At 46.4% G+C, this 12315-nt stretch overlaps 1 protein-coding gene across 1 annotated transcript in view; it reads right to left on the bottom strand.

Moving 5' to 3' along the window:
- Nucleotides 1-12315, bottom strand: part of pard3ba (par-3 family cell polarity regulator beta a) — a 167434-nt gene that overhangs the window by 32426 nt on the left and 122693 nt on the right. The window contains exons 19-20 of the mRNA XM_072656724.1: nt 2280-2384; nt 862-1131 (exon numbers count right to left, since the gene is read on the bottom strand). Of these exons, the coding sequence (XP_072512825.1) occupies nt 862-1131; nt 2280-2384 (375 nt within the window). The remainder of the gene's footprint in view (nt 1-861; nt 1132-2279; nt 2385-12315) is intronic.

The raw sequence follows: 12315 nt of genomic DNA, 5'->3' as shown, positions 1-12315 counted from the left end.
CCTTCTGCTTCTGCTCACTGGCCACTTTATTAGAAACCCCTACCTTGTGCTTTCGCTCACTGGCCACTTTATTAGAAACCCCTACCTTCTGCTTCCGCTCACTGGCCACTTTATTAGAAACCCCTACCTTGTGCTTTCGCTCACTGGCCACTTTATTAGAAACCCCTACCTTGTGCTTTCGCTCACTGGCCACTTTATTAGAAACCCCTACCTTCTGCTTCCGCTCACTGGCCACTTTATTAGAAACCCCTACCTTCTGCTTTCGCTCACTGGCCACTTTATTAGAAACCCCTACCTTGTGCTTCTGCTCACTGGCCACTTTATTAGAAACCCCTACCTTCTGCTTTCGCTCACTGGCCACTTTATTAGAAACCCCTACCTTGTGCTTTCGCTCACTGGCCACTTTATTAGAAACCCCTACCTTGTGCTTTCGCTCACTGGCCACTTTATTAGAAACCCCTACCTTCTGCTTCTGCTCACTGGCCACTTTATTAGAAACCCCTACCTTGTGCTTTCGCTCACTGGCCACTTTATTAGAAACCCCTACCTTGTGCTTTCGCTCACTGGCCACTTTATTAGAAACCCCTACCTTCTGCTTTCGCTCACTGGCCACTTTATTAGAAACCCCTACCTTGTGCTTTCGCTCACTGGCCACTTTATTAGAAACCCCTACCTTGTGCTTTCGCTCACTGGCCACTTTATTAGAAACCCCTACCTTCTGCTTTCGCTCACTGGCCACTTTATTAGAAACCCCTACCTTGTGCTTTCGCTCACTGGCCACTTTATTAGAAACCCCTACCTTCTGCTTTCGCTCACTGGCCACTTTATCGGTATTTGACTCGGTCCTCGTGGAGAACTCACCTTTCAGCTACTGTTGGCGGGACAGTGGGCTTCTGTTTGTTCACTTTTGCGTACAGGCCCTCCAGTGGGACTTCATTAGGCGGTGGTCCACTGTGGGCGATGGCCACGGGCAGAGCGTGGTGAGGGGAGGGTGTCCGGGTCTGAAAAGGGGAGTGGCCAGACGGGGGCGGGTCTCTGAAGTTGTTGATCCGGGCATAGTTCGGGTCGAAATCGTCATCTTCCACGTCAGGCAGGAATGCTTGGCCGGAGGCTGAACCGTCCACCTCCGGTCTATGGGGCAAAAAGCCGTGGATCACATTGAGGTAAACAGAAGCCGAACCGTACGCAGAGATTCTTTAAGCTGTTTAGCTTATATATACAGTACTGGTCAAAAGTTTGAACACACCTGGTTGTTGCTAGGGTAACCATATTTCTGTAATCAAATAAGAGGACACTGGGGACACATGGGTATCCACTGTAGTTTGTGGCTGGAGGGGGAGGGGCCTCTGTAATTGTGTGAACTGAAAGGAGGTGATTGGGTCATGTCGGCTAAGACCATTAATGTACATTAGCATACTGTAGCTGCGGGGTTTCAGAGGGAACTACTTACACCCTCATACAGCCACACTGCCACAGTCCTACAACTTTAGGCCTACCTGAAACTCCCCAGCCACGACATCCTAACTACAGTAGATACCAGTGTGTCCCCAGTGTCCTCTTTTTTTTTTTTTATTATTATTATTTATTTATTTATGTATTTATTTTTAAAAAGGTCTCTCTTTTTGTCTGATGTCACTTTTACAATAAAAGGAAAACCTTTCTTCACTTTTAATGGCGGTCGGTTCAAAATAAAATATCACATAATGTAAAGAACAATTGCCAGATTCACACTATGCCAAAAAGTGGTACAAGGTTTTTGCACAAGTATTTTTTTACTTGATGTAAATATGTATATATTAGTAAAAAAAAAAAATATATATATATTATTATTATTATTTTACTTCTGCATCCATGACCCTGTGCTCCCTTAAAGCACTTGTGGTAGGTACAGACCACTGCATACCGGAAAAACCCCACAAGACCTGCCTGATGTTTCGGAGATGTTTTGACCCAGACTCGTCTAGAACATCACAGTTTGACATTTTTATGTAATAAAATTGACATTAATATGTAAATCGCACCTCTTGACAGGTACCACTAGAACCTAGAACCAATAATATGATGATAATTGATGTTCAGTGTGGTTGTAATGTTCTGGCTGATCAATGTGTGTATTTACAAAAAATAATTGTATATATATAATATACATTTAAAATGAATTTATCATTGAATTATTTATATATATATATATATATATATATATATATATATGTGTGTGTGTGTGTATATATAAATAAAATCATCTTGAAAGACCAGCGTTCCACCATGTCCAGACTTACAGGTGTGGCAGCATTTCCGCTTCGCTCTTATCGACTTCTTCTTCGCTCAGGGCGCCCAGCTTCGCTTTGCCTTTGGCCTTATCATCCTTGTTCTTCCTTCCGAACCTAGCAGAGAGAAAAGATGGATAGAAGAGGTGCTGGAGGACATGTGGGAGGGACAGAACTGGACAAAACATTGGAAAGTCTGAAGTGCGTCTCCCACCAGACTAGGTTTTCTAGGTCCACTCATCCATCCATGAGTGTTTTTGTATGGGAATCTCATTTTGATGACCGAGAACGACTGGACCACTAATAGCAGAGTCGTGGGCGAGAAAAGGAGGGAGGGAGGCAGGGAGAGAGAGAGAGCGTGAAAGCAAGAGAAAGGTGGGTATTTACAATTAGATACGGTGGCGGCGATGACAGCGTGCAAGCAGGCGCGGCAATGAAGCATGAACCAAAGCGGCCGAGAAAAAAGGTTTCCGGTTCACTGCTCGGGCAACGTGTGAAGATTTCACACCGTCTCGGCATAATCAACATCGGCTCGGTCATAATCAACATCACTCCTCGTCGGGGGTGGCGCTCCGGCGAGCCCCTCCGAGTATTATCAAACCAAAATCGGAAAGCGGCAAGACCGCGATTCTGAGGATTTTGATGGGCCGCGAGCAAAGCAGTGATGGCAACGGGTTTGCTCGAGGTAACCGCCGGCCACGAGGCCGCAGTCATTAGCACAGTCCGGCGTGAATGAAGGATCTGGGAGTTCCTCCTCAGTTGCACTTGTGCTGTACGAATCCGAGCTGAACCAGAAATCGACCAGAAAATCCATTTGGTGAGAACGTTCCATAAATGATCTCCAAACCATTCCATTCCAAGTTTTTGAGATGAGAGATGCAAGGAACCTTCAACCTCTTCAACCCCAAGTCTATTATTCACCTATTAATCCTAATCCTAAAGCAGAAACTGTTGTGAACTACCTGGTAGCTCACTGGGGTGGGGAGTCCCACAGGGTTCAGTTTTAGGGCCTATGAAACTGATGGTAATTATGGCAGTAATGCAGTTTCAAAGATGAGGAACTGAAGTGTGGGCCTACATACAGGGTCTAACAGGTAAAGAACTTTTCAACATCATCTTCTTTAGACCTTCAACCTACGATGATGGTTCCTCTGTGCCATGGTGTTAAGAACCCTGTGTAGCACCTTCATTATTGTAGCACTCGGCTGAATCCCACCAGTAGATGTTTCCCAATCCCAGTCTCGCAGTGGAAGGATGGACACCAACACCTGCGAGAGGTCAACAAGGTCTTGCATGGTTGGTTCTCTGGTGAACTTCAGTTTTTGGAAACTCCTAAAACTCCCCTTTCCTTCTGAATTTGGATCATTTGCTATCTAACCTTCCCAGAAATGCCTCCTGAAAATGTAAGAATTGCTGGTACGCTGCTCGAGGCCAAGGTTAGCAGCTCACTGATTTGCATGTCGAAAACCTGTGCGGCGTAAGGGGTCGACTTGGGCCAACATCGCGCTACTGCGTCTACTCGGCGACTGTGCTCGAGTGGTGTTCCTTTCCGCAGCCCCACACACTCGCTAATGACTGTATTTATCTCATTAGGCTGCAGCTACAGTATCTGATACCAGCGTCTGGCATGCTTGCTCTGCCTCGCCCTTAAGCACTCATTAGAGCCGGAGGAGCTGTGGCCTGAATAGCAATGGCCTACAGCCACAGAGGCAGTGCAGCAGGCGGAGCACAGGCGTTTAGCATCGCTAAGCGCGGTACAGGAGTTGGGGTTGAGGCAGTAAACAAACAGGGAACCGTGGAAACCTCTAAAAGATCAGAATGACGATCTCAAATGTCGTGGCTACTTAACGTAGGTTGGAGTTTGACGCCAACCATTACAAAGTAGACCATCCTGCCAAACCTTGGCCCAAAGGTACAAACAGAGGACATGTGGATAATAAGCTAATCCACCTGTTGAGAAGATCAGAAATGTGGCGGTCCTAACAACCATGCAAGACCTGGTAGACCACCAGAACTGGTCTCCATCATCTTGAGATGGAGGAGAAAACCAAGCTTTGCTGTTGCTTCAGATCTGTAATCTGAAGTCCACAGGTGTTGCGTCCATCCTTCCACCGTGAAGACCACTCGGCGCTGTCGGACTGAGGGGATGTGGAGACGATCGAGAAGCTCCTACTAAGAAAAACTGAGAAATCAAACTTCTGAGGTGGGTGGGTGGTGTTCTCTGAACAACGAACCAACAACCTCCTGAATCCAGACCTCAAAATCAATGAATGTGATATGTGGGAGGCCTTGGAGGAGTCCTGAACTTCAGAGGTGTGAAATCATCTCCCTGCAGATGGCTTAATGACCCTGTAATGAAGATACTGGGTGGAGGCACCAACACCATGGGAAACCACCAGCAATTTAGCATTGCTACGTCAGGAGGTACATTTTCAGATGCTGAAGGCCACTGGTTTAACAGCATCCTTAATGCACAGCCTAGCTTGGTGTCAGAACCGTGGTTAGCAAGTGAGGTTCAATCAATCAAACAATCCCTAAACATCTCCCTAGAGCTCTGCACGGCTCACAGGAGACCACAAACTATGAAATATTCATGCCACCCTGTGTCCGTCTCCTGACCCGAGGAACATCCCAGCAAAGCCAGTTCCTCAGGTATGTTCTTAGGTCCTTAGGTTCTTAGGTGGCCAAAGTTAGCATAACCACTCCTATTATTATGATTATTGTATGTAGCCCTGGGAAGTGAGGTTGATTTAATGATCGTGGTCGACGGCCCTAGGAGGAAGCTGATTGGCTCGGTTACTCGGTTGTTAGCATTGTGCTGAGGTATGAGGCCCAGGGAAGTACAGGAACTGGGAACTAGGGGCTGTAATGTTGGCTGAAATGGCTTTCGCTTTGAGCTTGTTAGCGCGAGGGTCTGGTGTGCAACCTTTATAAGAATGCATGAAAGGGAAATCTGGCCATTGGTCAAGGCACTCAACGTATGCCCTGTTAGCCTATAATCACGCCCACCACAAGGCATGAAGAGTTTGGCTGTTCGGTATCGTCCTAGCCAGCTTTAATTACCAAAGGCAGAAAATGAAGGCAGTCCCCTCCCCAAATGTGATGGAAGTGCAAACCCAACCCCCACGACGACATCCCGGAGACACACAGACCGACAGACAGATCCATGGGATATAGAGAGCTAACGCTAAGCTGATCATTATGTGTGCATACATTAAAGTCTCCGTCCCTTACTGCTGTGCACAGTTTAACTGGAGCTGCTTAATTAGGTAGACCTGTCATGAGAAGACCCCCTCCCGCCCATCCGCCCTTCAGCCTTCCTCTCATCCACTTCCAAGACTCCACTTTCTACTGAAGCTTCACCACAATTCGTGGAAATCTAGATATTAGCATAATTGTTTATGTCCATGTGTCTTAACACAGCCTGCAACGAGGGAAGAGAATTCCCCTCGCCTGGCCTGAGACAGTGTGTGCTGGGGTGACCTTTTTAAAAAGCCTGCACGATGGCAAACTGCATTTGGAACAAGGCTGAAACGCCAACTCATGGGTCACAGTCACTCTCTAGTCAAGAGCGAGCTTATTAGCCAGGTAAGAACTTCACTCCAATATCGATGTTTTACTGCCGAGGAAAAGAAGATGTGAGCATTCAAAACAGTTGGAACCAAGTGGCCCAAGGTTTGGCTGGAACCAAGCAAGAACAACTGGCCCAAGGGTTTTGTAGTACCCAACCAGGACCAGGTGGGCCAGGGATATGGTAGGAACTATGTTAGATGAAGTGGACCAAGGTTTGACTGGAGCCAAGCAAGAACAAATGACCCAAGGGTATTGTTGTACCCAACCAGGAACAGATGGCCCAGGAGTGTGGCAGGAACGAAACTGATGAAGTGGACCAAGGTTAGAGCTGGAACCCCAGGAATGATGTGGACCCCAGATATAGTTATAGCCAGGCAGGTGCAAGTGGTCTAAGGTTTGGCTAGAACCAAGCAAGAACAACTGGCCAAGCAAGAACTAATGGTCCAAGGGTTTTGTAGTACCCAACCAGAAATAGGTAGGCCAGGATTGTGGTAGGAACAGAAGTACGCTAGATAAAGTGGTCCAAGGTTATGGTTGGAACCCAATTTTTAGAAGTGGACCCTAGGTTATAGTTATAGCCAACCAGGTGCAAGTGGCCCAAGGTTTGGCTAGTACCAAGCAAGAACAACTGGCCCAAGGGTTTTGTAGTACCCAACCAGGACCAGGTGGGCCAGGGATATGGTAGAAACTATGTTAGATAAAGTGGACCAAGGTTTGACTAGAACCAAGCAAGAACAACTGGCCCAAGGGTATTGTTGTACCCAACCAGGAACAGATGGGTCAGGATTGTGGACCAAGGTTATGCTAGGGATCAACATGGAAGAAGTGGACCCCAGGTCCCCCCAGACAGTGGTTGGAAACCATTATGGAAGCAGGACAAAGCAGACCAAGAACCAAGTGGGAACATGTGGACCAAGGCTGTGACTGGATCTCAAATTTAACAAGTGGAACCAACCTGGAAAAATGTATCTTTATATTTATTGCTAGAACCAGACTGAAAGTCCATAACAAAGTATGGCCAGAACAAAGTTGGAACAAGTGGATCACCGTGATGGTTGGAACCAAGCTGGGACTTGTGTCCTGAAGGTATGGGTGAAACCAAGCTGGGAGTCCACCATAACCTAGGTTCACCTTTCCTGGTTGGTTCTATTAGCAAGATTTACTTGTTCCCAGTTAGACCCACACTGAAGTCCACTAAAGGAATGACCTGAACAGAACTGGATCAATCAGACCACAGCGATGATTGGAACCAAGCCGAACCAAACAAGATTCAGCAACATCCTGAATACCGCTACTTTAGTGGAGCGTGTCGGCCGGGCCTTGATTTTACGACTAATTCAAGCAGTAAAGTGGGAATGAACCTTATTTCCACGCCTTCTGATTTGAGTAAAAGCCAAAAGGAAAACTGTTCAGCGATATTACACCACTAAAACCTCTTCCTGTAAATGGATCTGCCAACAGAGTGTAAAACACACGAGCCGCTGAGTTTGAGGAACTGCCTGGAGGATACGGAAATAAATTATGCAAGACGTCTCCAACGACTGAGGCAATTGGTTTGCTCATACTGTTTAAGCTCAGCCATACGAATTTGAATCTGGCGAGGGGAGGAGGAGGGCGGCGAATGGGGGGTATGCGGCCTTAAAGGGGCTCATTTGGACTGAATTGGTGGGCGATTCCAAAGAACCGTCCTCCGTTAGGGATTACCAGATTAATGGTAACAAATAATTTGAGTGACTGAAGGATGTGCAGGCGGACCTAAAGCTTAATGGATCTGTAATTAATGCACTTGTCCAGTGCAGGCGAGCCTAATGGGTTCGTCCTTTGGCTGCGCACCTTCACCTTTTTTTTCCGGGGGAGGGGGGAGAGGCTGTAATCTGACCGATGGTGGGCCGGCGGTTCTGGTGGAAAAACGGAAGAAATTGTCGAGTCAAGATCTGTGGCAACTCTGCAAAAAAAAGAGAGAAAGCGAGAGAGAGAGATTCCCGTTAAGTGGGAATATAGGTCATGTGGAAGGTTTGGGGGGGGCGGGGACCCAAAACAAACGGCACATCGGTTCTTGCTTGGCACGTTGCCCAGCCGTGGGGGAAAAACAGCTGCAAACGGGCTCGTCTGACATTCTGGCTAAAAAGGAAAAGTGCCCTGTCAAAGCCAGAGCAGCTCAAACGAAGGCATGGAGCACGAGGAACTTCGAAGGCCCGGACCGTTACGGGTAGAAGGGATAATGAGCCGGCAGCAGTGAGACACTCATTAGCGGGACCCCTGAGGGCTGGATAAAGAGAGTCCCTCCAGTTGAAAGACATGCCACAAGTGTGCGCGACGTGCGACAGTGTGACAGGACAACAGAGGAGGACGTCCACATTCCCAGCGTTTCCAGATAGCCGCGCAGCACGGCAGCCGCTACGGACAGACAGACAGACAGGCTGTGTTGCGAGGCGGGGAGTGTCATGCTAAGGGAAAGTAAAAGGCTTTAAGTGAACGCGGGCACTCGCGGGCACTCGCGCAGAGAGACGCACAAACACGCACTTTCCGACATCCACCGACACTCACACCCGTACTGCAGTCCCCAGGGCGGGCCAATAAAGCCTGTGAAGTGTATAAAGTTTATTTTCAGAGAGCTTTTGTTATAAGACCCGTCTAAATTGCCATTTGATTTCGGAGGAGGAAAATAGATCTGAAGTAAGAGAGAGAAATTCCCAAGGCAGGAGGTTGTGAGAATAAGTAGCTTAGGAAATCGGAAGTAATACCGCGATCCGGGGGAGGCGGCGGGAACGGCTAATCTCACTATCGTTATTATTAGATCGCTCTGTGTTTTTTTTTTTTCTTCTTCTTCCCTTTTCCCGAAGACCTCAGAGGACTCGGGAGTTGAAAACAAGGACTGAACTTCTTAAGGGAGGCGAGGGAGAAGTGTTGAGAAGAATGGAGGAAGGTAGCTGCTCAGGAGGAGTGAAGCGAGGGTGGGGGGTAGCGGTGGAGAAAACAAGGTTTTACGGATTAAACACGGAAACGATAATTAGCCGGCGAGTCTGAAAAGCGCCGAGTTGGGGGGGGATTATCCTGCTAAGCCCAGGCCTTTAGAGACAGGTGGGGAAATCGGAGGCTTCTTTTTCTTTTTCTTCAAATAAAGATACGTTATTTATCCTATTGCAGCGCGGACGGAACCGGAGCTCGGCTTTTTCGAGAAATGTTAGCGTTAACGTCAACCACCTCTTGGCACTAATGGACTTTGATTTAATAGCTTTAATAGTACTGTTCTACGTTTCCTGCCATGATCAGGTCATATAGAGGTCTTCTGCATCTATAACAGATCCGTACGAAGCTTTTTGTTCGTTCAGGGTCTAATTTTTTTATTTACATTTTTAAAAAAGGTACTGCTACGACTTCTTCTAACCTTAGTGGCCTGGTGAAGTGCTTCGCCAGCAGGCTAGCTTGGACCAATTTTGTTGACGAGGTTAGTTAGTTTCGTACTTGGATTAAATACATTAACATTAGATCAATTTTCAGGCACTTTTAATATATATTCATATATATATATATATATATATTTTTAATGATACATTTTAATATATTTTTATTTTTATTTACTGTTACTGTTCACGTAAAAAATTATCGCTGTAGCTACTACAAGTGAAATACATGAGTAAACCAAGGCAACAACTCCTACCGAACTCCTCTTTTAGAACATCTCTGGTCAAGTTCCACCCAACCACCCCGTTACGCTTTTTCTTTTTCTTATTATTATTATAATTCTTCTTTTTCTTATTATTATTACTATTATTATTATTAAATTTTTTACACTGTTAATGCAAACAAAATGATATTTCAAATTGACTGGCATGTGTGCTAGGTCAGGAACCCGACCACAAGGAGAACTACAGTCATTTTAGGATGAAATTTACCACCCCGTCACGCTTTCATTGTGAATATGTCTGCAATGTCTTAATAAAAAGGGTAATATTAATAAGGATTTTATGTATCTTAATGTGGGGAAATGTGTTTTTGTTTTGTTTTTGTTGGACCTCAGCTCCAACCAGTCCATCTTACGGGTCAAGAGACAGACCATCAACTTGATGCTGCCCTTTTAAACCCACCGGTCGAACCAGGTCGTGCAGTGCGCCCGAGAGCCGCCTGGAGGTCTTCTTGGTTACACCAGATACGTGTAGGCCTGAAGACGGCACAAATCACAGCTTTGGTTTTCCCAAGCAGACGCCTCCGCCGAAGCCTTGTTAGGAGTTTGACTGGCATATATGTCCAAGATAGAGATGCCATCTTCAATAAAGCACACGCCAGTCAAAATCCGCTGCCAGCATGTGGATGACAGTGACACAATAGTAGTCGGTGTGACAGCCCACAGCTGTCATTCGCAGCAGGACCCATGTGACAGTCGCTCACATTCATATGGACAACGTTTGTCAACCGCTCATCCCACGGCTTTCTGCTGCGGAGCCGAACGCCGGATCCGTCTCACGATGCCGGGGCGCCGAGTTTTTTTTTTCCGAGCCCGTCCAAAACTGCAAATGCAAATTAACCAGCGAAGCTCATCAATACGTGCAGCATTAATATAAAAGCAGAGCCTCGGTAAATCAAAATGAGAGGATGAATAATGGATGAATCATTCCGGAATCCGTTTGAGCCGAACGGATCAAAGACGCGGTCACATCTGCAATGAAAAACATCAGGAGCATCCACGTCCACGGCAAGTCGAACAGTCCAAACACTGCAAACACTGACAGACTGTGTGTTTCCAATTACCGGAGGCCAGGAACACAAGCGGAAGACACTGGCGTAGTTGCTGAAAGTCGAGGCAATGGGAGGATTTTAGACCCTGAGGCTTCTCCAGTGGTGCTCAGCTCCTCAGTCCTGCAGCGCTGGTCTCCAGCACAGTCTGGAAGTTTGCCCTATTCAACTCATCAGTTAATGACCAGGCAAAAGTGGGTGTGCTTCAGTAGAGCAACAACTATCAAACTTTGCTGGAGATCGGCCCTCCAAGACTGAGGACTTGAGCACCCCCTGGAGCTACAACCAACCAACAACCAACCAATTTTACACTGTACCTCTGTGGACGTCCTCATCCTCCTAGAATTACAGCACACACCAGATAGCCTCAGAAGTCTTTGCTACGTTTCCAAAATGAAAGCTCTAGCGAAGGTTCTGGTGAAAGACTCCACTGCACCTTTTTTCGGCCAATCACTAGCCTCCACCGGTGTTAAAATGACACCTCTAATTACACTTTTTTCCCTGCTTTAAAAAATAAATTAATTAAAAAATCATATTTTTCTGTAATTAAAAAATGGCTCACATTCTTTAGTTTTTTTAAAGATAATAATTTAAATAAATAAGTAAATAAGTAAAATACTTGAAGCAACAGCTCCTCAAGGTCCACCCAACCACCCCGTCACGCTTTCTTTTTTTATTATTCCTATTTTTACACAAGTGATGCAAAGAAAATGATAGTTCAAATTGATTGGCATGTGCGCTAGGTCAGAAACTGCAACCATTTTAGGATGAAATTTCCCACCCCGTCACTTTTTATTGTGAATATTAATAAGGATTTTGGGAAAATATGATGTGGGAAATTAAACCTATCTTTAATACTGTAAATTAAAATGTTTTGAAAAAGTGTTAGCTCTTAATTACCCACTTTGTTCCAGAACGTCTCTCCCGGTTTCCTCCCCACCGCTCGGGAATAGGCTCCGCCCCCTGCCTCGTCAGGCTCCGCAAAAAAGTCATTGCGGACTAACGTTGTTCCTATCTCATTATCTGTGAATGAAATATCTACTTGTCCACACTTCACTACCACGACCGAAAACCCAGATTAGCCACATTCGGACCTGTCCACCTAACGCACAACGACATATCCACAGTCCAAACCCCTTATCTCCACTGAGTCGCTTCCGCTGGGCCAGAGAAGTACTGAGTACTGATATGACCACGTATTGCTGATGACATTTCCAAAAAATTTCAAAAATGTGAGGGCGAAGACCAACACAAGCCCCCCTACGACACCCCCTCAGGCAACCAGCGCCGCATACCCGGCCAGCAGACGCCAGTGGCGGCCAGCGTCGCACTGGAGCGATGTGGGGAGAGAGAGCCATCTACCCACCCTGGAGAGAGCAAGGCCAATTGTCAACGGACAGCAGCATGACCGGGACTCGAACCAGCGGTCCTGTGGTCATAGTGACAGCGTGACTAGCTAATGCTAACTGAACTAACGCTAATTACTTCCCCAAGCCCTGTGTCGTTAGCTCTAGGCACTTTACGTGCATTCAAGAGTCAACAGTTCTGTAGAATCATATATATATATAGTGCCTTAGGGGGGGTCTTTTCGCCAGGCGGAAGCCAATTGTAAGCCTGTGTCGGCATTAGGGGAACATATTGCGATATATTGTATATTGGTGTAAATTTAGAGCTTCCACAGCACAGACTGCCTTCTTCAGGTAGTATTTTTTTGGGGGTTCCTAATAATTAAATAAATATA

This window comes from Salminus brasiliensis, chromosome 15, assembly GCF_030463535.1.
Source record: "Salminus brasiliensis chromosome 15, fSalBra1.hap2, whole genome shotgun sequence".
NCBI lineage: Eukaryota > Metazoa > Chordata > Actinopteri > Characiformes > Bryconidae > Salminus > Salminus brasiliensis.
The sequence above is the reverse complement of the archived record's forward strand: the minus strand, read 5'-3'. Positions and strand labels throughout refer to the sequence as shown.